This window comes from Rissa tridactyla, chromosome 1 (genome assembly GCF_028500815.1).
Source record: "Rissa tridactyla isolate bRisTri1 chromosome 1, bRisTri1.patW.cur.20221130, whole genome shotgun sequence".
Classification (NCBI taxonomy): Eukaryota; Metazoa; Chordata; class Aves; order Charadriiformes; family Laridae; genus Rissa; species Rissa tridactyla.
Genome location: NC_071466.1, coordinates 164,608,568 through 164,635,618, shown reverse-complemented (window position 1 = coordinate 164,635,618; position 27,051 = coordinate 164,608,568). Strand labels below are relative to the sequence as shown.

General features: G+C 50.9%; 1 protein-coding gene across 3 annotated transcripts; it reads right to left on the bottom strand.

The window, feature by feature from the left end:
- Positions 1 to 549: 549 nt before the first annotated feature.
- On the bottom strand, positions 550 to 26,826 carry SREBF2 (sterol regulatory element binding transcription factor 2). 3 transcript variants are annotated; one of them, XM_054221952.1, is made up of 20 exons: positions 26,599 to 26,826; positions 21,981 to 22,123; positions 21,737 to 21,866; positions 20,675 to 20,856; positions 19,323 to 19,463; positions 17,326 to 17,547; positions 16,096 to 16,210; positions 15,706 to 15,887; positions 14,718 to 14,910; positions 13,540 to 13,721; positions 12,578 to 12,851; positions 11,444 to 11,613; positions 11,063 to 11,231; positions 10,367 to 10,487; positions 8,717 to 8,826; positions 7,264 to 7,396; positions 6,556 to 6,724; positions 5,141 to 5,326; positions 4,105 to 4,216; positions 550 to 3,450 (listed from the first exon to the last, which is right to left on the bottom strand). In XM_054221952.1, exons 1-20 carry the CDS (start codon positions 26,678 to 26,680, stop codon positions 3,230 to 3,232), a joined length of 3,237 nt encoding a protein of 1,078 aa, XP_054077927.1. In that variant the 5' UTR covers positions 26,681 to 26,826; the 3' UTR covers positions 550 to 3,229. The 3 variants fall into 3 exon arrangements, with proteins under 3 accessions (XP_054077927.1, XP_054077910.1, XP_054077919.1); XM_054221935.1 differs by having other exon boundaries at positions 21,737 to 22,123; XM_054221944.1 differs by lacking the exon at positions 26,599 to 26,826 and adding an exon at positions 25,192 to 25,609 and having other exon boundaries at positions 21,737 to 22,123.
- Between the last annotated feature and the right edge of the window lie 225 nt (positions 26,827 to 27,051).

Here is a 27,051-nt window from a genome sequence, read left to right as displayed (position 1 = left end):
GTCCCTTCCCCATGGGCAGCAGGGTGCAAAGCCCACTCCCACCGAGCCTGGGGAAGCCCTCCCGTGGGGGATGTGGTGGGAACACAGCTTCCAGGGCCAACTGCAAAACCCTTCCAGCAGCTACACAAAAAACCAAACAGATCTCCTCTGCCTGAAGTTTAATGGTTCTGACAGTTACCAGGGGGAGCAGAGAAACAAAGAGATGGAGCGAAAGGACATTGTTGCAAGCAAGGTCAGGTAAAAGCTTTCCTCCCATATAGAGGGTCCTAAAATTGCAGGCTTCTGGCCCAGCTCTACCTTGCTCAAGCCACCAGCCTCTTTGGTTACATCCAAAGGAGCACAAAGACCCCACACTTGCTCCACCAAGGGACCATCTTTCATTGCAGGCTGTACAGCTCCATTTTCCAGGTCATCTGGACAAAGGAGTGACAGCATCCCAAAGCACTTGTGTGGTTGGATACCTCTGAAGGACGTTTCAGGCTCACGTATGCTTAAGAGCAGCTGCTGGGTGGGACGAAGAGGGCTGAGAGAAAGAGGACAGGGGGGAGGTGGTGGTAACGTTCGCCTTTATTAGGTAACAGACGCTCATGAGCCCTGGAACAGGGTTTCCAGACAGCAGATATGTTCCCTGGGGAACCTCCCCACCACCAGTTGCACCTCGTTTTCACAAAGCATCCCTACTCCAAACTCCATGTGGATAAATAGACTTTCTTCACATAATCCATAAAACAATTTCCTCCCACCCACAAACAAAACAAGTCACAGTATATACACACACATATAAAAAAAGTTGTAGGGACAGATGGGCAGCAAATTTATGAACAGTGTAGAAAAAAAACAGGGCAAAAATCCCTTGCCCTGGAGGGGAGCAAAGTACCAGCAGTGCTGGGACCCTCCATGGATCACACCATTAGCCATCAGGCTTTCAGCCCAGCAGCCTCCACCCCCCCAGCCCAGCCGGTCCTCCCTGCCGCCCAGCCCCCAGGACTCAGTCCACCCTTAGTGACAAAGTGAAGCCTCAGCATCTCCGTTTCCCAAAAGTCTCGCTTCCTCTATTTACTAAAGCATAAAACTCTTCACGCATCGGACTCCCGAGCTGTGGAAATGCGAAATAACTGGGAGGTTGCCACAGGTAAGGAGTTTCTGTATTTTAGGAAAAAACCCACGACCAGGAAGTCAGTGCAAAAGCTGCTTAAGAGGAGATAAAGTAGGAGGCTGTGATCTAACCCCCAAAATCGGATCACGGATAAGCTAGGGAACTGGGGACGGGCAATCAAAACCCACCCGAACCCAAGAGCTGTTCTGCACGCTTAGGATACCTGCTCAAAGCAGAAGTGGCTGCCACCACCCAAACCAGAGCATCCCCTACACTGATTGAAGACAGGCGAGAGCAACCTCTCCCCCTCAAAGGATGAGCTCCCCTCCAATTGCACAGGCTGCTGGCCCTCGGCACTGGGGATCCACCAGCTCTTCCCCAAATAAAGCGAGAGGAGGAGGGAAGCGTCTTCTGGTCCCTGAACTTTTCTTTGCGGCTATGGCAAAGGGTGACTGTGAACAGGATTTACTGGGGCACAGGTTTCTCCTGGTCCCAGTTTCCAGGTTGTTGAAGCCAGGCAACTCTAGGGCTAGCATTACTTGCGTTCAATTCCTGCAGGACATGAAATCCCCCTTCCCAGGTACCAAAAGACCCTGTGCACAGTGAGACAACAAGCCTCCATGTTTTTCTCCCCCCCTCATTTTGGAAGGAGCTCAAGCTCTCACGCCCCTCTGCAAAAGCTGGACACATGTAGCAGAAGCTTCTTGCAAAACAGACTTGAGTTCTGATTTTGCAGGAGGCATCAGGCTGTACACGTCCAACTCTGACAGGATAGGATTCGGCTGCTGCCCATATCCAAAGTGCTTCTAGCTGCTGACATGGAGCACACACCAGCTACACACAGGGAGAAAGACCGATGCCTGCCTGCCAAAGGCTCATTTCCACATTTGCACCTGTGAGAGGGCAACTGCTTTGCACTTCTTTGGAGGGATGCAACAGGAAAGGCAGAGAGAAAGAGGGCAAACCGTTCCCTCCCTGTCCCCGATCCGCCTCCCCCCTCTTGGAAAGTCACAGCCGATTCAACACCTGCAAATCAAACTGCTCTGAATAGCCATGGTAACAGAGCCGGGAGACTCACACCCTGAGCCAGCGCCTCCCAGTCCCTGCAGGAGCTCAGGAGATGTTGAGCAGATGGAGAAGGGAAGGTGAAACACCTGAAGACAAGTTCTGGGACTGGGACTCGAGTAAAATAAAAAACTTGTTTCTAAAAATTGTTTCTGCATCAACAAAAAGGCACCAGAGAAGCATTCACCCTTCACGCAGAACGCAGGGTGCTGCAGGTCCACCTCTGCTGCCACCTGGCCCCAGATGACCAGGGACTCTCCAAGCCTTCTACGAGGCTCTGCATGTTGTAGGCTGCCCCAACCTCAGCCCCCTGCCAAAAACTGGAGGCAGCTCTGATCACAGCAAGGAGATGCATGAAGTGGGGAGGGAAGGGAAATCTGCTGCATCGTTCCCTACATATTTGTAAAGCCACAAACACTCCTATAAAAAACCTGTATAAAAACCGTAGAGAAATTTGCTGGGCAGTACTGGGCCCAAGTGATACTCCCAGAGCACCTCTGTAAGTTGGGTCTAGGGGGCTTCAGTTTCCTGACACGCAGCTCCAGGGAAGCTGGTGCCTTCCCCCTCTCTCGCAGGAATGGCCCCACACCCCAGCAGCGCCATGGGGCAAGGCTTGAGCAGATCCCCTGCCCTTCCCAGAGGTTTCCTTTCTGCAGAGGTGTTTGGGAAGGGAACTAGATGCCCCTGAGGACAGGCACGGAATGTGCCATTTCTCTATGCCTTGGGCTTGTGGGTTCCTCCCCACCAGCAGGGACGGGGGGTCTGGGTCTGGGTCCGGGCAGTGCTACCCAACAGCCCCAGGCACAGTCGCAGAAACCACAACCAGAGACATTTCTGCTGCGGCGCCTCAAAACAAGCAAGGGGGCTAATAAAGCTAAGCCTGGGGAAGGTAAAAAAACCAAGAACAAAATCAAAACCCTCCCTCCCTTTCCCACCCCATCGTAATCCCACCGGCACAACCCTAACCTAGCACTTTTTTTTTTTTTTTTTTTTTTTTAAGCTCAAGAAGGTAAGTCCAGGCTGACTGTCAACTGGGCTGTCTTTGCACAAGGCGGCCCCAGGCTGGCGTTAGGAGGCGGCGATGGCCGTGCCCCCACTCAGCTTGACGATCATCTGCTGGCAGTCGTTGCAGGAGCGCTTGTCCCCCACTTTCTCCAGGGTGCGGGCGGCCTCAGCCAGCAGGATGGCTCGCTGGCCCGGGGAGGAAAGGAAGGAGAGGGGGAGATGGCGACAGGCCAACAGTATGGCCGTGGCTCGCTCCCTCTGGCCCGGCAGGGTGTCCAGTTCACCTAGGCGCAAAGAGGAGAGAGAAAGCTCACGAGGAAGCCACCACCTGCATGATGAAACCCCACCATGCCCTCGAATGGCACCAGTTAGCGCAGGCATCCCTGGGTGGTGTCCCCTCGACTGTGCCAAGAGCGAGGGGCACCCTGCAGAGCCCCAAGCGGCTGCTTTAGCAGGGCAGGAGTCCGGCAGGGACGGGCAACCCCGTCCTCTATGGAGACGGTCCCTTTCATTTCACTTCACTTCCTAGGGCTCATCCCAGCGCCAGCACACACATCTGCCCGTCGCCTTCCACCCCCTCAAGGGATTTTATAGCCAGCACCATGTCTCTTTACACCCCACCCCGTAAGGACTCCTGGCTTCTGCCTTTCCATTGACTGCCCCGAACTCCAGCCTGCCAAGCCCTGCGCGTGCACGGCTGCACGAAGGCAAACGTTTTCCAACCTGTTTGCCGACACCTCCAGCCCAGGGCTGGCAGCTCGCTTTAGCCAGTTTGCACGGAGCATCACCATGAGCTACAGGCTGGTGGGAACTCGTTATCCTGAGCCTCGGACATGGGGGAAAATGCTGCAAGGCTGCAGCTATGCCCCCCCCTCAACTTTGCCCAAGCGCTGCCCCCTCCCAGCCCCACGGGGAGTGGGTCAGTGCCCAGGCCAGACCTTGCTTGCTGCTATGGGGCGTGCGTCGCCTCAGGCTGTGCTCCAGCAGCTGGTGGGTGCGGGTAGGGCTGGCACCTGCCATCAGGCGCACGGTGGCCTCGTGGAGGAAGACCTGGAAGGGAAGGAAGGCAGGAAGGGGAGGTGAGAGGCGAGCTGGTTCGGGGGTGATGCTGCAGCTGAACTCGCGTCATCCCTCAGCCCACCGCATTTCACAAGCGGAGCGCTGATATCTCGACAACAATGGAGACCCACTTCCTCACTCCTCCCCCATCTTCCCACCTGTCTCTGGGGAATTTGCAGGTCAGGCCAACCACGAAGAGGAAAAAAAAAGAGCTTTTCACACATAACTCTGAGTGGCCTGGAAAGGGGGAGGAAGGAAAGCAGGGAACAAGGTGGAAAATGGGAGAGCAAACCCTGGGACTGTGGCCTAGGTGGTCATCTCCCCCCAACCTGCTGGTGCAGCTCTCCGATAACAGCATCAAACTTCAAAACCCAGATTTTGGACAATATCAGGACAACCCTCTTATCCAAGTATTAGACTACACTTCCTCTACAGAGGCTTAAAACTAGATAGACTAAACAGAAGGGTGGGGGGAAACCCCCAGAGAAGCACCCGATGCTCTATACGTGCAAAAGGTATTTAACCCCCCAGGTACCCACAGAGCCAACACAGCTGAGGAAGCCTCCTTCCATACTCCCTGGAGGCACTAACCCAATCTGAAGCCACGTTAAGGGATGCCACAATATTTGCCACAGTATATGCTTGGCAATACAGACATCCTGATGGTTTTCTAGGTAGAAACTAAGGCAGACACCTCCCCACACGCACCAGACTCCCATGGGAACCTCCCTCATCACCCACCAAGAGAAAGTACTGAGGCTGCTGCTGGCACACCATCCCACCCCAAGCGTCCAAACTGCTCCAGCCCACACACACCCTACATTTCTCCAAGGGCCGCAGCTTCCCCATCACCCCGCCCCGGGAAGGGCTGTAGCTAAGCTGCAGGTGGAGCGGACGGGGGAGTCAAGCTGTCACCTTGCGATAGGCAGGTCTGAAGCCATGGGCCAGCTTGCGCAGGCTGCCCAGGTCGCGCTGGAAGCCCGTCAGCTCGGGGGCCGAGGCGTGGTAGGTCTCACCCAGGGCCTGGCTGGCGTTCGCCTGCTTCTGCCACAGGCTGGTGCGGAGAGAGAGCAGCAAGTCACAGGCCAGCAGCTGGATCATCTGCAAGAGCCAGGGGGCCCGGGCACACACGCTTATTAACACAACCCATCAGGCGAGTAACAGGCCATTTGCTACACAGCTGCCGACACAGCCCGCAGGAGGGCGGCCACGGCACCTCCTGCCCACCCAGAGGGGCTCCCCAGCCCTCCCAGCCAAGCGATCCCCACCATGATGCACCGAAGGGAGCAGGACTTCGCCTTTTGCCCAAGCGGCACCTCTGGCGCCTAGCATCGAGAGGTCCAGTCTAAGGAACAAGGGCCAGTCTGTCCCCAAAGAGCAGCTGTCACCTCCAGGAGAGCCAACCCCTCCGCAAGGCCAATCCCACCCCAGACAAGACGTGCCAATGGGATACTGCACCGGCAATGCCCCAGCACTCCACAAAGGCTTTCCAGCCCAATACTAACTAGTGGGAAATGGCAAAGACAGCCTTGCTATCTGCAGAGGGAAAGAAAAAAAACAACCAGGCAGTCTTGACACAGCCCACAGAGGCTGCCCAAATCCCTTTTCCCCATCTGCTGCTGCCCCCTAGCATCACTCGCCATCCAAGCTGCTCTTCAGGGGATTCCACCCGCGCTGCCGAAGCGGAGAGTGCCTCTGTGCTGCACTGCAGAAACATTGCACAGTCACTGCCACAACATGCAATGCAACTACAATGCACTACAGCTGCCACCCAGGAGCCACAAAAGGGACTAGAACCACATCCCATATGCTACGCAGGGAAGCTCCAGCTTTAGGTAATCCTGGAAAGAAGAGAGATAAGCCCCGCACAAACTCAGGAATAGCACGGCACAGTCCCACTTTCGTGGTAGAGGGTTCATACACTCGTGAGTGCTTCCCAAAACAGAGAAAACTCAACTTAATGAGGTCCTGCTTTACAGGTGTCAGCAACTTCATTTGGAGGACAGAGGTGGATGCTTTCCATGGGCCAAATTCAAAGTGGTCAAAGCACCAGAAAGGGGTGACAGCTACTGGCAGAAGAGGCACGAGAGCTCAGCCATCTGACACCATGCCCAGGGAAACGATATTTTACTTGCAGCTCTGCTCCTTCATACAGCAGAGGCAGAAAGATGTCAATGCCCTTTGCAAGGAAAGGGAGGAAGTTTCCCCTCTACTCCCAGACACAGGATGGACGGAGAATGCAGATACAACGGGGAAGTGATACACCTGCAGCAAGATCAACTTTACAACCAAGACAGAGCATGCGTTCTCCTGGGGCCTATAGCTCTTACGCTGTTGAGAACGGTGCTGGAGACGCCACTGCTCATGTTGAGGCTGTTCCACAAGTGACTGCTGGCCCTCTCACAGTGACCCAGGGAGCTCTGCTGTCCATCTGCCTTCCCAGACAGCGAGGCCTGCATGGCTTTACACACGTAGAAGGTGGCTTTCACCAGGGCATTCCTGAAAGACAAAGGAAGTGCTGCTTTCAAGCAGTACCATGTCATGCTGCCGCAAGGCAGCCCCAGGAGATGAGCTCAAAGCAGCAACCAGCATCAGCTTCCACCCTCACATCTTCAAGAGCAGAGATGTAATTTCTTAGAGAGAAAAGAAGATGGAAATTGTTCCTCACCTACACAGACTGCACAGAGAAATGGAAGGAAACTGGCTAAGAAGCTTTAATGCAAAAGAACCAAGATGGTAACACCAGCCTCTCCACCAGTGCATGAGTTCTGTTGTTTGATTTTGGAAGGCAGGAGGCTGTGCACTTAAAACAAAGCCAGAAGACATCCCTAAAGAAGCAATTCTGACACTTCCAAGTCCACAGTTCTGGTATCAGCCTGCAAACCTCGGTCTACACATCGATGTCTGAGCATGGTGCATTGCTGCATCCCAGAACACACAAGGCATGCAACTCCAGAGCACAGGCAGGGGTAGCCCACAGGACAGGGGCTGGGGGAAGAGCTGCTCCTGTTTAGGAGGAGCGTATGAGGCTTACGCACTCTGACATCTCCAGGGATTTCGGCATGCGCTCCACTTCTGTGAAATGCGACCTCACAGCTGCATCGTCCCCTCTGAGCCAACCAATTGCCATAGCCACCGCTGCTGACCACCACCGGCACACCACGTCGGGGCCTGTGAAACAGAATCACAAGCTGCAACCCACGGGAGGACATCCAGCTCCTTCCCGGGGGAAGAAGCGGGCAGGTGTCACGTGCCCTTGGCCAGTGCCTTCGGCCAAGCTCAACGCTAATGGGCCCAAACTGATCCCCTTGGGAATGCAGCTGTCTGGGTAAATGCTGAAACACGCTGCAGGAACACAAAGGAACTTGCCAACACCCTGCATCTGACTGCAGAGTTTTGGGTGCCGAGTTTGTATCTTGTCAACAAGAACTTACCCCGTCTACTTGTCTAGAAATCTCTTCATTTCCTTCCTGACAAGGAGCTCCACTCACCACCCCAAAGAAACAACTCTATTTGTACATACCGTGCCTTGGCAGCAGTCACCATCAAACTAGTAAATAAAACACCAGGTTCCCTGGAGCACTTCCTCCATTATTTAACATCCCTTCAAGACCTTCCCAAAGCTTATCTAGGGCCAAAGGACATAGGCTCTGCTACTCTGAGCTGTTTTTAGATTTCATGACAATATTAACCCAAATACAGACTTCCCTTTATATAAAAAAAAAATAATCCCTTGAAAAAGAAGTCTCTAGTTTCCCTTTTATGTTTGCTCTACACATTTCAGGTACAGCGTAGTTAGCCTGTGTCTACAGCTCCAGCAGCATCCTAGTGAGCTGCCAGGTGCTGTCTGTACCAACACCAAGCAAGAAAAATACTGCAGCAGCCTGCTACCAGCCAACCCCAGATGAGTGCACGGCTCAGAGGGATTCTACAGCTCTCATTATCCCACTAAATATACACCAAGGGACCAAACAAAGCACCTCCCAATAGATGCCCAGAGCTCGTCTACAGCAGGGGTTGCAGGTCTCTGGAGACTGAGGAATACGCATGACAGCTGCTGTGAAAGTGAGGTCAACCCGTATTTGGTCCAATAGGTAATTAAGTGGAAAAAAACCTTCCTGTACCTCAGCTGCAACACTACTACACTGGTTTATACACTACACCCTTCCTCTCGCTTTGCATGGCCAGGAGCAAGTTCTCAGGCGAGGGCACGGAGTTCAGTTTGGAACATGCCCAACAATACAAATAACAGCGGTCCCACCTCGGCCCCCAGCATTATGACACACAGACGAATTTACGAGCCTTCCCAGCCACCCTCTTCCAGTCTGAGGCCACCACACCACATTGTGGCATGCTGCTGCTGAGCAATCAAGTCTCACCCCAAGGACTGCGTTTCCCCTTGTCTGGGGTTTGAGAGGTGGTGGGGAGAGGGGGAACACATATCAGCAGTAGTTCCTGCAGCTGGGGGAGCTTCGGTTCTACCAGACTTACCCAGAGCGGACTTGAGCACAGAACTGCTGGCAAAGGGTGGGGCTCCGCTTCCCATTGAGTCCAAGAAAGAGTTGAGCAATTTCAGGTACTCCATGGCACCGGAGAACTCGCTGAAACAAGAAACAAGGTAGACAGACCTTCGCTATGCTGTCGAACAGGAGATACCAAAGCCTAAAGGCATTTCTCATCAGTTACAAGGCATTTTTAAACAATGTTGACCCAATTAAGCCAGGAGAAAGTTCAAGCTCTACAAGTAACACAACACTGCCAGACCGAAGAGACCTCCCTGAGAGCAGAACTGTGCAGACAGAGGCTCAAGGAGGAGGAGCCTCACATCTCCCCACGCAAGGAGACCAGCACGGAACCAGAGTCAACCCTGGGAGTCTCATCACCTCAACTACAGAGGTGCTGGACATGACATATCTTACAAATTGACTACAGGCTCCTTTCAATCACTGCCTCCAAAAGAGGCGGAACTACTACTACAGTGAGCGACTATTTGCATATATACAAATATATATGAATACAAGTGACAACGCGTTAATAGCATTGGTCAGAGAAAGCAACACAGGCAACAATGATCTCACCTCCTGGGGCATGCTACAGAGGAAGATCCGTGAGCCCTGGGGGCAGGGGAAGGCTTGCTGTATTACTAAAGCTAGTCCTTCCCACCAGGAGAAGGGACTCCCACCTCACTGACACAAATCCTGCCACCTTCTCTCATCATCAACAGCAGCCTCTGATCACAAGCATTTGTATTGTGCCAGCAATTAGCCTGAACTGCTGCTCATCCTCTGCAACGATGCTAGGAAACAGAGGTGAGATTGAAAATAAAGCTAAACATGTACTGTTTTCCCTATATAGGTAGGTAAACTGGGTTATCTTCCCATTTGAGGCTTTTAACCACACTTTTTTAGGATGGGATCCCTACAGAGCTTCCCATGTATTTATATAGCATTTGCCTGGCACCAGCTGGTCTGGAGATCAGCTAGAAACAGCACAGAATTGCTGGCAAAGGCTGGGGCTCCGCTTCCTGTGGAGTCCAGGAAAGAGCTGGATGCAGTTCAGTAGAAAAAGCTGCTCCAACTCCCACCTACCGGCCCCTTTCATTTGATCACAGAGCTTGGAGGCCAACGACAATTTCGGCCAACACCATCTCTCCCCCTCTTGCCACACATCAGTTGGCTTTTTCACTGCTGGCAAATCACTGCTTTCACTTCAGTTAGGAAAATGCTCTCATGCATAAGGTAGCGAGCCGGTGAGGTCACTCTCCGACATGCCAGACCTTCACGCTCTTAGAGCCGTAGACGTAGGTTCTGGTCCATAGAAGTGGCAGGTGCACACTAATTTTACTGTTCCTGAACATTAAACTTTGTCAGCAGAGAACGCACCATCCATCCAGTTCAGGAATCAACCAGAAATCCTTACCGACGCCTGTCAACAGTCAGAGTTTCACCTTTGACTTCAGAGCTTTTAATACGAAGAGGAAGAGCTCATCCATCTAATGAGCTGCCGCGGTCAGACTTAACGTTGTCTTCTCGAGTCCTTAACAAGGACTAACCACTCAATTTGTCTCAGTCAACAGTTTCGAGCTCTGCCTCAGAGCCCGCAGCTGGGACGAGCAGTCCCCAGCTTAGCACGTACACTTACCATGGCTCCTCCTCCTCTTGTCCTACTATCTCTTTCCTAGTCTGAGGCTTCACGAGTGAATCCACCGCTCGCTCTAGCAGGTTCTCACAAAACGCCTGATGAACTTGTGCGATAGGATCCGCTACAGAGGAAGGAAAAAAAACCAAAAAAACAACAAACCCAAACCATTTCACTTGCATATGGTGATAGCCACCTCCCAATACAACCAAAAAGAAGAATCAAAATGTAGGAGCACGAGGAAGAGCACTAGAGGGAAATTCTCAAGGAATTAATGCAAAGATTTCTAAAGACTAAGTTTTCAGGGCCTTTTATAACCCTTTAATCTATTTATAAAGCTGCAGCCCTTGGCCAAACATCCCTCTGGCACTCCAGCCACTCAGCAAAACAGTGATGACACAGCTCTGCAGAGGATAAACCTCGACCACCCCCCAAGTCACCCCCCAGACATTCAGGGCCACGTCCAGGTTGTGTTCCAGCATATAAAGACACAAGCGGGATGACAGCACAGTATCCAAAGGGAAGAGAGCCAGCTCCTGCAGGCTGAGGAGACATCTCCCAGCTCCATAGCCCCTCTCACCCATCAAGACCACAAGCAGGGCGGACGTACAAGGGCAAGCTCTCAAACGAGACACCCGCTTTTGTCCCAGAGGTGGAGAGACTGCCAGGTGCTTCAAGCGGGACGCAAGCGGCTCTCACCAGGGTTCCTTTGGGTGCAGTACAGGCTCTCCTTCGCAGCAGACTTCACCGTCCAGCTTCGCTCCACAAAAAACTTCTGTCCCAGGGGGTGGCAGAGCCAACGCAGCGAGTCAGGGATGGCACTCCTCTCCGAGCTGCACAGGCTTTGAGCCTGGCTCAGAAAGTAGCTCTGGGGAAAGGAGAGGCTAAGATTGAGAACAGCATCCAAGGAGAGAGACACACCACTGAAGACAAAGGTCACACCGTAATTACAGCTCATATCGTAATTGCAGGCCACACTGTAATTGTAGGGCTAGCAGAGGCCCTGAGCTACGGCAACGCCAGCTTGCAGACCTTCCTAGAGTTCTGCTTGCAGGTGTGACGGGAGAGGAGACAACTCACCGCTAGGAAGCCAAGCTTGCCTCCACAGCGGGTTTTCAAGCCAACCGCAGCCGTCAGGTGGATTTCTGCCATTGTGCTGGGTGGGATCTTCTCTTCTGCGCACTCAGCCAGATTCACAGCACACAGGGCCATGTGCAAGCCCGAGTAAGCTGAGCTGGAGGGAAGTTTACCTGCACCAGGAGGGAAAGGAAAAGGGTTAACTTTTAAATTAGTTACCAGCTACTAAATACTACTGTGATTTCCAGGGCCACTATCCTAAAGAGACAACAACAACCTGTTGACATGAGAAGTTTACATCATATGCCTACTTGGTATTCAGGCAACAGAACAACCATAACTGAGTCTTCCTTCCACAGATACCATGGTTGGCACTCACAGCTTCATCTCAGTGGGAAAGCCCTGTATGGCCAAACCCGTTAGGATAAAATCATCAGCAAGTTTTGTCTCACTATATTAATCACTGTCTTAAAACTGAACTCTTCTGCAATCCACACTTGTACCTACACAGATAATATTAAGGACAAGTACTTATCCCTGGTGGCGTGGCTGCAATTCACACAGCATGATTAGGCAGAAGGAAGTTTAGCTTGGATTTCTGATGTGCTCGGAACCTATTAACATTGCAAATTGGTTTGCCAAGGAAGTGGCAAAAACAAGCATTCGCAAGGAACATTCAAGCACTTCCTTAGTACATGTGCACACACCCAGGTTTTCAAAGCATATCAACACCAACTGGCAATCTGCGCTCTACACAGCTTCGGAAATTTAAATTCTTCTAGCAATTAACCCCAGCCCCTGCTTCCACATCACGTTCCCAAATGAAAGGGATGAAACAAGCCCTTAACAGCAGCAAAAAGTGACCGGACTCAATCAACTGCTGCTCGGGAACTGCTCAGCCACCCCTGCAGATTCAGGAACACGCAACTCGAGACGCTGCTGTTGTTTCAGCTGTTCTTACAGAGCTCTCTTATTGCATGAACCTGTTGTGTTTTAGTAAGTGGCTCCTGAAATTTGCCAGCAGCAGCCCTTCCAGAAGAGGGAGGCTGTAGTGCTCTCCCTGTATTCCCCAGGATCAGCTCTGAGCCTCCTCGTGTGGCAAAACGAGGACAGCAGATCTGCCACCTCTGCTCCTACCTGTTATGTGGAGCTGATGGAGCTTGTGATACGCTAGAGCCGCATCCCGAGCGCTGGTCTTGGCCTCGTCCTCGAAGCCTGCGGTGGCCTCCCTTGCCCGCCACTGATGAGAAGTCCTCTTCAGCAGCCACCGCACCAGCGCCAGCTTCTGCAGGCTATAGCGGATCACGTTCCAGGACAGGCTGCAGGCCAAGTCCAGGCGGGAAGCTGGCAACGCTCGGCCGAGTACCGACAGGCAAGTCTGCAGGTTTGATGCAGCTGCGGCAAAATCCCCCTGCAAATAACATGGCAAAATGTTCAAGAACGAAAAGCACCATCACAGAGATGCTTTGGGACCTCCTTGGCATTGGGAGCAAGACAAACTCATGGGCAAGCTGGGGCAAGCTGGGACAAGACCTTTAGCTGAGTGAAATCAACATAGTCCCGGTAAACACAAAGGCAATTTACACTAGCTTCAAATCTGGCCCTACACATCTCCTTCCACCCATGGCTCTGATCCTGCACTGCCCGCGACACATATGAACGCTACGCAAAGGGGGCTTCCTGCCTTCTCAACCCACATGGAAATTTCAGGGTCCCCATATCAAAAGCCAAACGTTGCCTCAACAACGGAGAGGACTTCCAAGAGGCTGGAGGACAGCAGACAAACAGACACAGCAGAGGCCAGATTCTGGACAAAACCCAAGACCTTGCTGACAGATTGCTACAAGATGCAGCAGCAAGGAACAAGGACATAAGTTCGGAGCCTCTTCCAATGCTGACGTCCACGCCTGGCTAATTTAGGCTGAGGGAAGACGGCAATCTGCTCAAGACAACCTAGCATCAGCTTCTCTGAAACCAGACAGGATAATCCACTTGAGGAATGCCACACTCTTGCAAGTGCCGAGCCACTGCCTCACTAGGCCACATTTACGCAGAATAAGAAAAGAAGTATTTGATGCAAAACAACAAGTCAGCTTTACCCGTGCCAAATCCAGGTCCGCTTGCTTGCGATGCCTCCAGAAGGTGACCGATGACCTGGAGTGCAGCCGGGTCACCGGCTCTCCGTGCACAAGGAGCTTTATGAACACACTCAGCACAATCACTCCGTTCACGAGCCACAGGATCAGCGTGGGCATCATCCAGCCAAACCAACCACCTGCATCTGCAACGGGCGCCCCAGAAGGAAAGTTAAAAGTTAATACGGATTCTGAAAGCCCCGCAACAGGATGAGCGCAGACCCAGAATGATGTCTTGCTAGAGCTGCCACATGTGGTAGCAACTTTTGCAAAGACTGCATTTTAATCAGGAAACACCTGTATCAACATTTCTTCATCTGGACTCCAAGCTACAACATTCCCAACCAAATAAAAATAATTATTTTTGCAAGACTGACTTATAAAAACTGAGTCAGCTCTTAGAAAAATCAGAATACAAAGCACTCTTGGAAAACAACTTGATATGCCCACGGGTATTCAATACCTCAGTGTCATTTTTCCTGTCTTGATTAAGTTTACAAAGCAACACCGAGGCAGCATATTTACCGGTCAGGGAAATGACAGCATGCCTACAGAAACCCTGCGCTACTGTACTCTAAACTACGAATATAATGGAATAAGCATATTGAACAAGCCAGTTGCGAGACTATACAGCAACTGTGTTATCTGAAGTAATTCTTCACCTATTACTTTATTAATAAAGTTTTAAAAAAAAAAAAAATCGGCCAGTTACTTTAAAAACAGTAATAAAGTGAACATGCCTCAAAGATCAGTGAGGACAGGCGGACCCTTTACTCTGAACTACTTTTCAAGGGTCCATCCTGAGAGCCCAGGCTGCTGGGCTACAAACAGGTGTTCACTCTTCCCTCACCAGGCTGAGCAAAGGCTGGTTTTGCTCAAGGAGAATGCTGGATGTGGATGTAAACTGGAGCTGTGTCAAAGCACTCAGGGCTGGCTCTCCTCCCACACCCAGCCCTGCGGTTACCACCCCTCCCCAACCATTAAACAAAGGTCGTACAACTCCCTGAACACACAAAACCATCCTACTAGATCACACTGACAGTCCAACTCGTGACCTACAGCCATGATAGATGGAGATGGTCTTTAGGGAGACCATGTAAGCCTGTCCCCTTTCTGTGGGACAAACTATTCTAGTTCGTTACCTGACTCAATGGTCAGCACGTTCCTGCCAGAGCCATGGTGCACCAGGCTGTCAGACTCCGAGGTTCCTCGGGCATTCAGGAGGGATGTCAGAGGATTGAAGGAAAGGCAAAGGAATGTGAGAGCACAGAGGAGTATTCGAGAGCGATCCACCATGCCAAGGGCCACAGGAGGAGAGTCAGGCTCATCTTTAACCTTCAAAGGAACACCAGTGAAGAGAAAAGTAAGAGGAGAACAAAACCTGCTTACCATTCTTTAGAACCAAAAATGCTTATTCCAAGAGAGGGGTAGGGAAGAAGGAGAAACAGAACACATTTTAAAATTTGCTTTTAAGATCAAGATCAGCAAGAACTCCAGTAAAGCTTTCCCTAGCTTAGTAAGATAAGGCTGAAGTATTTGAGTGCCTTCACCTTCCTTCTGCTCCCAGTCATTTCAATTATCATTAACCGGATCCCTGGTTTAGGCTAGGATTAACCTTTACTGCCCTCACTCTTTTGAGGATGTCCTGGAAGACCCACTACTTCTGCGATATCCACAAAACAAACACATCAGCCGAAGATAGCTAACACCTTTCTTTTACTGTGGTTACTTACAGTCTCATTAACCACAGCTGATGTCATGATCCATTTTCAAGTTCTCCTGCTTTATTCACTGGAGATATACATCCCTGAAAAGCCACAGGCTCTTTGGGTCATGAACAGGCACTGTAAGTCCACAGAGACTGTACAGGGGCTGAACGCTAAGTACAGTTCTTCTAGTAGCTGAGGTATGGCTCAGATAATACAGCTCAGAAAGTTGTCTCAATCATGTAAGAAAAGACAAACCACACCCATGCACCTTCCTCATCCTCACAAAGGATCTCTGACCCCTACAGATCTGCTTGCCAGATGTCTGCTGGTTCCACTCTTGAGAATTAGGAGAATTTAAATTCTGGCCCTGATGTATCCCTGAAGTAGATGCCTTGAATTTCACAGCTGAAGTCACAAATACCTTTGCATCATCAAGGAGTGGGCTTCCTGGCTCTGAGTCAATGGAATAGGGAGAGAAGCCAGCCTGGGATCCTGAGTCAGAGGCTGGAGGAGACATCAGCAGCACGTTCTGGTTGAAGTCATCTATCTTCAGATCCACGTCGTTGTCAACCAGACTGCTCAGGTCAATGCCCTTCAACAGCTCTGCAAAAATCAGAGTGCATTATGTACACGTTTCTTGATCCTGCATCCTGGCAGCGTCACTCCGACTGGCTCTGTCACCTGGAGTAACACTGGCCACTATTGATGCAACGTGCATGTCATCTACCTCTGTCAAGAATAAGAAACTGCAAGAGGCGCCCTACATTCATGCTGACTGCCTCCCACCAGCTGCACAGCCTCCACAACTTACTGTTTTTTTGGTTAGCCAGCTTCAGAACCATGTTCTCCTGCCTCAGCTTGTGGTTGGCCTGCTGGAGGTATTTAATGTAATCAATGGCTTTTCTCAGGACTCCAGACTTGTGCATCTGCAAGGAATTAAGACATACGGAAAGCAGTTTATATGAAGCGTCAAAGAGTCACTCCTGCTTCCAGGAATAGCACACCCCTTTGTATCACGCGTAGATATAAAGAAAATGGTGTAAAGAACCACTCAGCAGCTGCAAAGAAACTAATAGGTATCAGTCTTCGAAAGACACACAAGGACTGAGGTCTCTCAAAGACCTTGTAAAAACAGTACAATGGAAACAGATTAACATCCAAATTACAATAGAGTTCACATCTAGGTTTCAGACACAAATAGCCCGTTGCAAGTACCATAGTTTTGAAATGAAGTGGCTCTCTTCCGGGATGGAACAAGCTGCTGTTTGTTAACCATCGTTCACTGTTTAATTCTGAGATAAGTGGTTCTCTCTGTGCCTCAGTCCCTTGGCCACCCCCATGAAAACATTTGCTTCCAGCAGAGCTTACAAACACAAGCCCACAGAACTACGAAGCACATTACCAACACTTTTAAAATGTAAGCTTCCAGTTCCACCCAGCAATAGAAGGTGACTTCACTAGTGCAGGTATTTGTACTGAGACCACTCAGGGTATGAAGAATACTACTCTCCCTGCTCTGCCAGCACGAGGCAAAGTGAATAGGAGAACCCTGAAGACGTGGTGCACCCCACAGTGCGAGAAATTTTCTAAAGTTTGAGCGAGCAGGAGTTTTTACAACTCATATTCGAAGGAAACAAACTGGAAAGCTCTGTAAATTCTCGTCCCTACTGCAGTCGCACAGAAAAGGAAACGTAAATCAAGCAAGCTCCGGTTTGGCAGAGTTATCAAAGCATCCACTTGGATATTCTACCTGAAGGGCCTATTTAAGTTAGAACTAACATAAGAACAAACGCATGAGGTATAGCTTATTTTCAAGAAACAGTACCACTAGTACAGTAAAACAATAATTTTACAGGTGACCTTTCCTGAATACAGTTATCTAGCTTTCCATCGCTCAAGTGTTTCTCCACAGTCTTATCCCAATACACGTGCGCGTACTGTTAACAGTCACATGTACCCAACTGCTTCCTTTGGTACAGCACTGAGCACCTGAAGACAAAGTATTTATGACACTAGATTTGCTCTTATTCCACATCTTTACCTTGGCATCTGTCCCCATGACAAGGTCCTTCAGCTCGATGATCTTGTCATTTATGGATGACCGGTAACGCTTTTCAATGATGTTGTGAGTTGTTCTCCTCTCTCCTTCTTTAGGTGGGTCTGGTTGCTTGACGCCCCCAGGAACTTGTTTGATGGGCACCTTTTCTTGCCCCACCATCACCGGCATTGTGGTCAAAATGGTCCCATTGCTCCCAACGAGGGTCTACAATGACAATGCACAACAAGTGTCACGAGGAATCAGTTTATAGAAGGTTTATGATGGTCAGTGAAGAAGGAGTAAACAAAAGAATAATCAGGAAAAGTTAGTACAGCTCAGAAAATAAGAGATATGCCAGTTTCCTCCCCCATTTTCCTTAGCTGACAAGAGCATTGGTACAGCAGCACAGAAAAAAATTTGCCACTCTGCCTCCCACACTGGTCACTGCAGAGTAAGAAGATCTCTTGTTCTCCAAGAGCATCAACACTCTTCCACCAATACCACGCTCTGTTCATCCACTAAACAGAGAAACAGACCAAGGCTCTTTCTCGCTCCTACAGTTCTTACACACCCAAGTGTCCAAATCCACCTTTTCTACGCACAAATAAAGTCATCAAATCAGCAACAAGCAATGATACTTCCAAGCTGTTAATGGCAATGTTAGAAAGGACCCAGCTATGGAAAAACAAGCCTTGGCTTGAGTGATGCAGTTGATTTGAATTTGATTAAATGGGGAAAAAAAAAGGATCCTTAAGCTATAAAAATGCCTTAAGATGAGGAACTACGGCAATGAGTGATAAACGCTGGCATGAAAAGCTCAAACTTGGGCATTTAGATGTAGGACAGACCATCTATACCAAACTAAAGCACTATGTACTCTGCGATGAAAGATGATGAATCCCACCAGAACAGTTGCACAGAGGGGCTTCTAGGCCAGCTGGAGTAAAGAAAGTTTAGGCTGCTTAACCCAGCAAAACAAGACTGAGAAGGGTACGCACGTCCTCGAAAATACACCAAGGATCAGGGAAGCGGTTATGGAGAGGAAGAATTATTTCTGTCAAAAGACAGGCTAACATAAATGGGAATAAACTAGCCATGAGCAACTTCAAGACCAATTTCAACTCTGAAATAGTCTTCTAATTGGGATATTAGAAATTAATTTAGTTTCATCTCAAGCTGGAACTTGACAAACAAGGGAATTTAAGTCCTACACCTTTCCTTGGCTAATTTCCACCAAATTTCAATGTGTTCAAAATGCTCCACAGATTGTGTCTCAGACACAATCACATGAGCCTTTGTGTAAAAGTGTCACCTAAAAGCAAGCAGGTTAATTGAAGATTTTAGCCCGGCTGCTAATTAGTACATAAGAAGCCTACCACGCTAAGTCAAAACTTAAGTCCAGACTTGTAAATTTATCTCTTCCCCAGTAAATACTTGAACAGAGATATCTGCTCAGTATGTATAAGATCATAATAAATGCGTCTTTGGGGGCAGAAGTTTCTCCAAGCTGATTAGAAGCGGAGGCCATGAAGCACAGCTGCCATCTCCAATGATTATACTGAATCCTCATTGCAAATGCCCTCTGAAAAGTAGCTTAATTAGTTTTCACATTCGACATACTGCTATTAGACACTACTGAGGGGGAAAAGAAAGTTCCACAGGTATCCAGAGTGAGTTAGCTTTCAGTTTCAAGTACCTTCCAGCAGTCAAAAACTGGATGGAATTTTTAGATCATATTCCTTGTAATGCCAGAAAAAGGTAAACAGAAATGTGCCCTTGGTCTTTGCTTACTGGCCATGGGAGGCTGCCAAAAAAGTACAATCTGTGTGTTTAGCCTTGGCAGAAACAGGGTATTACTCACTCTGGACATGTCTAGAGCAGCACACAAAACCCCTCCCGTTTGCACCACTGCAGGCTACTAAAGCCCAAGTCTCTTCCTGGCGTTAAGAGGAAAGGACGTCAGTGAGGAGAAGGACGGAAGGAGAACACCCATACGGTACCTGCAGAGCCGTGGTCTGAATGGGAGCCGTGAGTGCTGTCAGCGCCGGGTTCTGCACTGCGGCCATAACGGGATTACCGTCCGCCTTCAGGGTTGTCAAGACAAGGGAGTCCGTTTTTATGATCTGAGGCTGGACCAGAACCTAGGTTGAAAACGGTCACAGGTGAAGGGGAGAGTAGGCACGTGTTGCTCTGCTGATCTCAGCAGCCAGAGGTAAGCGATGACAGAGTTGTAACTTTACATCTCAGTGGATGGGAAAAGAGAAGGGCGAGTATTTCTTTCACCTTGCACCCTACGTCACCTGGACGGCTTTTGTCAGCCCCTGATGCAATCTCCGACCACGAGACAGTCTGAACAGCGCTGGAGGGAAGGAGGGGAGCAGAGGAACCACCAGGACATTGGTTTTCAAATCAGTCACCAGAAGTAAACAAGTATGTAAAAATACAAAAGAGCTGATGGAAAAGCTCCCTTCCCCTCTCCAGTTACACCTATAATTAGCTCTCTACATTAACTGGTTGAGTACTCAGAGTCTAACATGGCTAGGACAGCCTGCTTTGGCAAATACCTGTAGGATCCTTCCCCTCCTCCAGTTTCACTGAAAGGATCTGCGCCACAAATATCAAGCAGATCAAAACCAACTATAAGTTATTTCGCCACAAGACAGCTTGCTCCTATTTTTATTTTTTTTTTTTAAAATACGTCGTTGACTCTCAGAGAACACTATAAATGTCACAGTACAACTGAACCAGAGCATCTTTGTCATATTGAGGGAGTCCCCTAGCCGTAAATGTTTTTATCTAATACAAAGACAAGACTTTTTCACTCTTGTGTGTGCTTTAAAACAAGTACCACATAACAGTGTAGGAGCAAAAAGGTCAAAGAAACTGCGGCAGAAGAATTGGAAGAAAACATTCCAGTATCAGCCGGCCCTTATAAGACATGGTAGAGGTGGTGGACTTGTAAAGAAGTAGGCAAAAGTCAAAGAAAGCTTGTTCAAGTAAGGTTTCCAATTCGGTTTGGCAGCACCGAGTTACGAAAATATTTCAGACCAAGTCTAGTTACGCAGGTGTTCTAGTGAAAACAGTTTCTGAACCTTGCCCACTACCTGAAGTCACATCACAGCTCACAACAGGGTCTCTCACGCATGACGTGAATGAAGCAAAATGCTTCTGGGACACAGGCTGGCCAGAAACACCTCTCGCGCATTAAAACATTTGTGCAAAAGCAATCCCAGCCAGGACCGCCAGCCCTACAACCTTCACCACCTTTTCCCTGGCAAGCCAGCAGACCAGATCCACAAAAAGCTATTTCTTCTTCTGCTGGATCCCTGTGTCACTCCGCCTTTTTACTTACTGGAACTTGCTGAACCTGCGGTGCTGCAACCGTCTGGACCGTGGCTGGCGTTAAGGTCTGGATGGTGCCGTTGGCAGCCTGCGTCAGCACTCGCTGGGCTTGCACAGTCTGCACTTGCTGCTGGATGGTAACCGGCTGAACCTGGGAGGACGTCACCAGGCTCTGGACTTGAGGCTGCAGAACTGAAAAGCAGAAGAGATGTCAGGAATCGCGCAGAGACACAGGTTCTCCATTCCAGAGCCTGTAAATGCTCCTGGCTTCACTCCCCTTCTTCCCAGAGCTTCTTGGTAGGCAGCGTTCATCTAACACATCCCACACATTGGGAAGCTTCCAGCTTCTTTGGTGCCTCCTGCAAGAGGATGCTGCACCTAGAATAGCAGCTTTCCAGGAGGCACAGAGGATCAGCTAAGAGAAGATAAAGTCAAAGACCTCTGGTGTGATAGCACGGGACTCGCGACTGCAGTGACATTATGCAGCACATCCAATCAGCACTTGCCCACCCTTGCTGATCTTGGATCCTAGGATCCGATTTATCGTGTAAAGAATCAACACCTACTGGAGAGGATCAAGACAACTGGCATTCACAAAGGAAGATCCGGCCATCACTAAATATACCTATAAGCGTCTCAGCTCAGGGCAAGTACTGCACTCAAGAGCTGGGTAATTAAAATGTGCCTTCATTCCGGACTGCCACGTGGGACAGACAGGAGCTTCAGGACTGGATCTGCCCACTGCACCCATCAGTGGGAGGACAGGCCTGCTGACAACCATTTTTTAAGACGTACTTTTCTCAAGCCTCCCAAGAGCCACAGGGCAGAAGGCCGTAACAGGAGAGCAGCAAGATGACAACTATCGCAAGAGGTCACATGAAGACTTAAGATCTCATTTATGAAAGTTTCTCACGCTCTCCGAATTCCAAAGCCACGTAGGGAGGAGAAGGGATGCCCCACAGCCCAGTACCGCAAGAAAAGGAACATCAGGCTTGCGGTGGCTGCGGATGCTTTTGGAGTTTGAACACTGACACTGTTTATTACGAGTTCACCAGGACCACACGACCTCTACCTTGGAAACTCGTGGCCGCGTTCTGGTAGATCACCGGCTGCTGGATAATCCTGGTCTGGGGAGCAGAGCTGAACGTCGGGGTGATCATCACGGCCTGCTGCTGGAGCTGAGGCTGGAGCGGGGGCCGGGGCTGAAGGAGAGGGGCCGACCGTGGAGGGGCTGGAGGTGTTGCCTGTGCCGCTTTGACCGGCAGGCTCTGGAGCTGGGGGGAGGCGGAGGGCGGTGGGAAGGGCTGGAGCTGCACCTGGCTGTACGACCGCTGCAACTGCGGCTCCAGGGTCCCACCGCTGCCGCCACTGCTGCTGTTGCCCTGGAAGGTGCCACACAAGTGATCCGAAAAGAGATCTGGAAAGTCCCCTGCCTGGTTACTGACAAACTGCAGCATCTCTGTAAAACAGAAGAGAAGGCGTTCAGTGCTATTTTATTGCCCATACACTTTGTCACCCACCACTTCACAAAGACCATTTGACTCTTAGTCAAGAGTCAAATGATGGTGTGTGAGCTCTGCGTCCTTCAAAACCTCCAGAGACCACATCACACCAACCTACTACCTCTAGAGAAAAACCAAGAGGTGGCCAGCAGCTGGGCACTGCCGCTGCTGTTCAATGGGAAAGGCAGGACTCTCCTACAACACCTTCCCAGACCACAAGATCCAAGACTAGAACTTAAAGCCATCTCCAACACATTTAAAATTAGACTCTCATTCCATCACTGCTCCAATCTAATCCTCACAGAAGGAAGACACCAAGCACCTCCGCAATTCCAGCACTAACGTACCCAACTTTTAGGGTGCTTTCAAGCCCCCTATCCCTCCTGCCCCACCGAGTATCTGCAAAAATAAAGAAACAGGATAAGAATTCATCTTAACTTTGTTTTACTTTCAAGTGTACTGAAAATTGGGGAAAAAACACTAAAGGAAACAACGCTTTATAGAACTGTAGCAGGAGAAATACATGTATATGCTGAAACCGCCAGAATAACTTTTTGTTGATGTTTTTTTTTTTGCCTATTTATCCCCTGCCTGCAATCACTGCACAGCAGTTTCTCTCCATCCCACCTTCTCCAAGATTTTATCAGCCCACATCAAGAGGCTCCTACCGCAGCGCTATAGCTCTCCCCCACGGAGGAAGAAAATTTCACGACCAAGAGATCATTGTTCACAAGCAAAGCTTCCTCTTCCCTCCATCTAATCCAGTTTAATCCAATTATGCACCTTAAACTACCTGCACGCTTCCCCCAATCGGTGTGTAGGCAGTGGCAGGAGGAGTCAGACATCCCTCCCCAGCCCAGAACCCGCCCAACGCTACACTGGCTCTTCCATGGTTTTCTGAAAGTTTCTGGGGTTTGGTTGGGTTTGGGATTTTTTTTCCTGGAAGCAGGGAGAAAAAGGGAGCAGACCCACAAACATAATGGAGGCTTTAGAATGAATACATTTGGGTTTAGAAAGTAGAAAATAGATTTCTGATTTCTAGGGAAAACATAGCTCCTGGTGTAAGGAGCCCTTTGCTTTCTCATCCACAAACCCTTAGGATGCTGCTGCTGCGGTTTGTGAAGGGGGTTCAAAGAAGCAAACTTTTCACGAAATGTTTCTGTGGAAAATGCCCCAGCAATGAAAGAGCTATTAATCTGCTTCTCCAAAATGCCACCCACACACCATCCAATTAATTTGTCTGACGCTCCTGAGACGGAGCAAAGGGATCATCCTCCAGGCTTGTTGCTCCCTTCACAACTCTTTCACCATATTTCTATGTTATTTCTGCGATACTACTCCTCCTCCGACAGGAATCTTTCCACACCCTTTACATGCATTTAAGCGCTGACCGTGACCATTGCTCTTAAAAACTCAAGGTCAGGAGGACCCACATCTCCTCCCTCTTAAAAACTCGAGTTTTTAAGAGGGAGGAGATGTGGGTCCTCCTGACCTATGTACAACCCCACACTAAGTGGGGACGTGAGGTTCCCCCAGCACCGAGCCGCGGCCTCCGGGACCAGACCTTTGTCTGCTTCGAATTACATGAATGAAATATTTTTTTTTTTTTTTTTTAAATGTAACACCTCAGTAAACTTTCACAAAACACTACCGGAGCAAGGAGGGATGTTTAAAGATTAACACTTCTGCACAACATCTGGATGGATATTAAGCAGCTTTTCACCCTCCGACCGACGGCAGCTAAGACCATCCCAAATAACCCCCAACACCATAAACTTGATAATCCCAACTACGAACTTCTGAGGCTCTTGATTTCACAGCACTGCTGTTTCACTAACACAAGTGGGGAATAAACGTAAATCGGACGAGACTAGCTCTGGAAGGGAAAATTCCAGTTTAAGAGCCAAATTTCAAGTACTGTGTTTTAAAGAACATTGTGTTCGACACGGCAGATTTATTATCTTATTAAAAAAAAAACTACTCTTGTAGTTAAATCACATCTTTAGCACAGAGTCAACTTTGACTAAGCGCAAAAAGTCTAAAGAATTAGAACAAACCCACCTCTTTTAAAAAGCCCAAGAGTTGTCCTAGTAGCAAGACAAGAAAAATAAAACGCAGGAGAAACAGCAACATCCAAAATCCAAATCTCTGCCTTTTAAAACACTTGTGCCTACAGAGAGAACAGAGTGAGCACCTACACGGACTGACACAAAGCTCGGGGGTTGTCAGAGGACAGCTCTCGGTGACAAACTCATGGTGGACGGACCACCTGCACCCCGGGTGCCAAAGAGGCCTCAGCCCCTAATGCAGGGCAAGGTGTCCCTGCAGAAAACCATCCCGGACCAGCCCAAGGCTAAAAAACGTCAACAAGGTGTTACGAAACTGAGCCCACCGAGGACTTCTGCTGCTCCTATCAGCCTGGCGTCCGAACACCTGGCAGAAAGGCAGGGGCCGGGCTTTAGCCGCCTCTCCCAAGCGGTGGCCCAGAGCCCGCACACCGGCTGCTTTGACAAACACGAAGCGGCCGAGATCCCAACCTTGACAGAAACAACACCGATACCACGAACCCAGACACGCTTTGCACCCGTGACTAACTTGGACCTCGCTCTCCGGCATCATCCTACCAGCAGCGAGGTGCCGGTGGCCTGCTGAGGAGCTCGTGCCGGGACAGGAGGCAGAGCCAGAAGCTTTTGGCTCTGCATCAGGATCGCTGGACCAGCCTCACACCCCATCCGACATCGCAGAGCAGCCAGCGCATCCTCCGGCACGGAAAACCAAAAGCCATGAGGGAGGTGGTGAGGGTTCCTCAGCCGGAACAGGAGAGGAACGCCGAGACCCACCGCTAAGGAGACTTAAAAACCAAATCAAAACCCGTGCAGAACTTCAAACCCTGGCATAAATCCACATCAGGGCACAGAAAAAGCAGGATTGTCATGTACCTCCCCCACCCCAGGAAAATCCACCCAGGAGCCAGGGAGGAAGGAGAAGCTCTTTCTCCGAAGTTACTCATCGCTCTGAATCACACCTCTCCGTGCACACCGCGGTACAGAGTCGGCTCCAACTCCAATGGAATTCATCTCCGTTTCTGTGTGGATCCCGAGAAGTCATTAACTGGTGCTTAAACACGAGCAAACACCACCTTCGATTCGCATCAGCAACTTTATGAGCGATAAATAGGGCCCTTAGGTTCTCATGAGGTATATTGCTCTTTTACATGTGATAAAGAAACAAACAAACAAAAAAAGAGGGATAAATTACACCCCTCGCTACACTGCAAATCAATCGCAATCAGAAACTTAAAAGCAGTAGCTTAATTTTATCTCCTAACTGCTGAACAAGGATGCTTTAAGCACCACCCTCCCCCTCCAAAGCTGAGCTGTGTTTGGGATTACAGCCCGGGGTGGTGGGGGGGAACCGAGCCCCATCCCCAATCTGCGGCAGAGCTCATCGCGAAATTATATTTTTAATGGGTTTTCTTTTGGGGAAAGAAACGCTCAACAAAGCGCCGCGCGCAGGGGCCGGCCTCGTTTTGCTGCCCTTCGGCGGAAAACAGGGATTTTTCTCGTGGGCCTAAACTCTGGCGTCGATGGGGTCAAGTTTTAGGATGACATGGTGGGGGGGGGTAACAAAAATAAAAAAGGGGGAATTTAAGCAGTGACACCTGTTTCGGTGGAAGAGGGCGAGGAGGCGGGGGCTCCTCCCACAGACACGAGTGCCGGCACAGCTCCGGCAATCCTTTATCGCCGACTTTAAAACAGCCACGAGAAAACACGAGGGGAACCCCGGGCAGCGCCGTTTGCCCCGTGGGTCCGAGGCGGGAGGGGAAGGGCGAGGTGATTGCTCCCTCCCACCCTCCCCCGCGCCGGCAGCGGACACGCGTGGGAGGAAGGGGTGGGCGGCTGCGGGGGCTCGGACCCCCGCACCCCCCCCGCGGTATCTTGCGGTAACTGCCTCGACGCCCCCCGGCGTGGGTCAGGCCCATGGAAGCCGCTCAGAAGCGCTCCCCGGGCGGGGCTGGCCGGCGGGAGACACGCGTGGCCGCTCGCCGGGTGAGCGCTGCCCGGCGGGACGCGCCCCGCAACCCCGCCTTTACCCACCCGGGGCGGGGGGGGGGGGGGATTCCCCGCTCACCCCCCACGGGCGTTAAGAGCCCTGAGCGCGTGGGAAGCTCACCCCACGCAGCGGGCCCACGCCGGTGCGGCCACCCTGAGCTCCCACTCGTGGGGGGGGGGGGGGAGCGGGGCCGACGACACGACACCCCACGCAGCGACACCCAAGAACCCCCCCACTCACGGACCCTACCCCCCCCCCCCACAAGCAGCCCCAGGCCCACGCGGGGAGGGGTGACAGCTCCCCCCACCCCGCGTGGGGGAGCCCACGCGAGAAGCCGCCTTCCCCCCCCCAGCCCCCTTCCCCTTTCCCCAGCGCCCACCGTCGATGTCGCCCAGGGTGAGCTCGTCGCCCAGCTCGGTCAGGCTCTCCATGTTCTCCGCGCTCAGCTCGCCGCCCTCCATCGCGCAGGGGCCCGCCGCGGCCGGGGGCACCGGCACATCAACACCCCCCCCGCCCTTCACGACTACCGCCGCCGCCGCCCCGGTGTCTCAAGCGGAGGCTGCCGGCGAGCGCCGCCGACCCCGCGCCATCTTGGGCCGCCCCGGCCCGGCGGCCCCGGCTCCGCCCCCCCCGCCCCCCACCTGCCCGCCCGCCACGGCGGCGGCGGCGCGCGCGCCTCACCCCCCCACCACCACGGTTTGTTGTCAGTGAGACCAGGTCGCCGGCGGCCAATCGGCGGCGGCGGCGGCGCGTGGTGTGATGGCGCGTCAGCGATCAGCAGCTGCCATTAGCATGGGGCGGGCTCCGCCCACCTTATTAGAATATTCATGAG

Coding starts and splice junctions, on each gene's coding strand:
- SREBF2 (XM_054221935.1), bottom strand. CDS start 26,680: ATGGAGGGCGGCGAGCTGAGCGCGGAGAACATGGAGAGCCTGACCGAG. Junction 12,852..13,539: donor CGGACCTGGATTTGGCACGG/GTAAAGCTGACT, acceptor TGTTATTTGCAG/GGGGATTTTGCCGCAGCTGC. Junction 8,827..10,366: donor CAAGAGGAGGAGGAGCCATG/GTAAGTGTACGT, acceptor TTCTTGTTTCAG/CGAGTTCTCCGGTGCCATGG.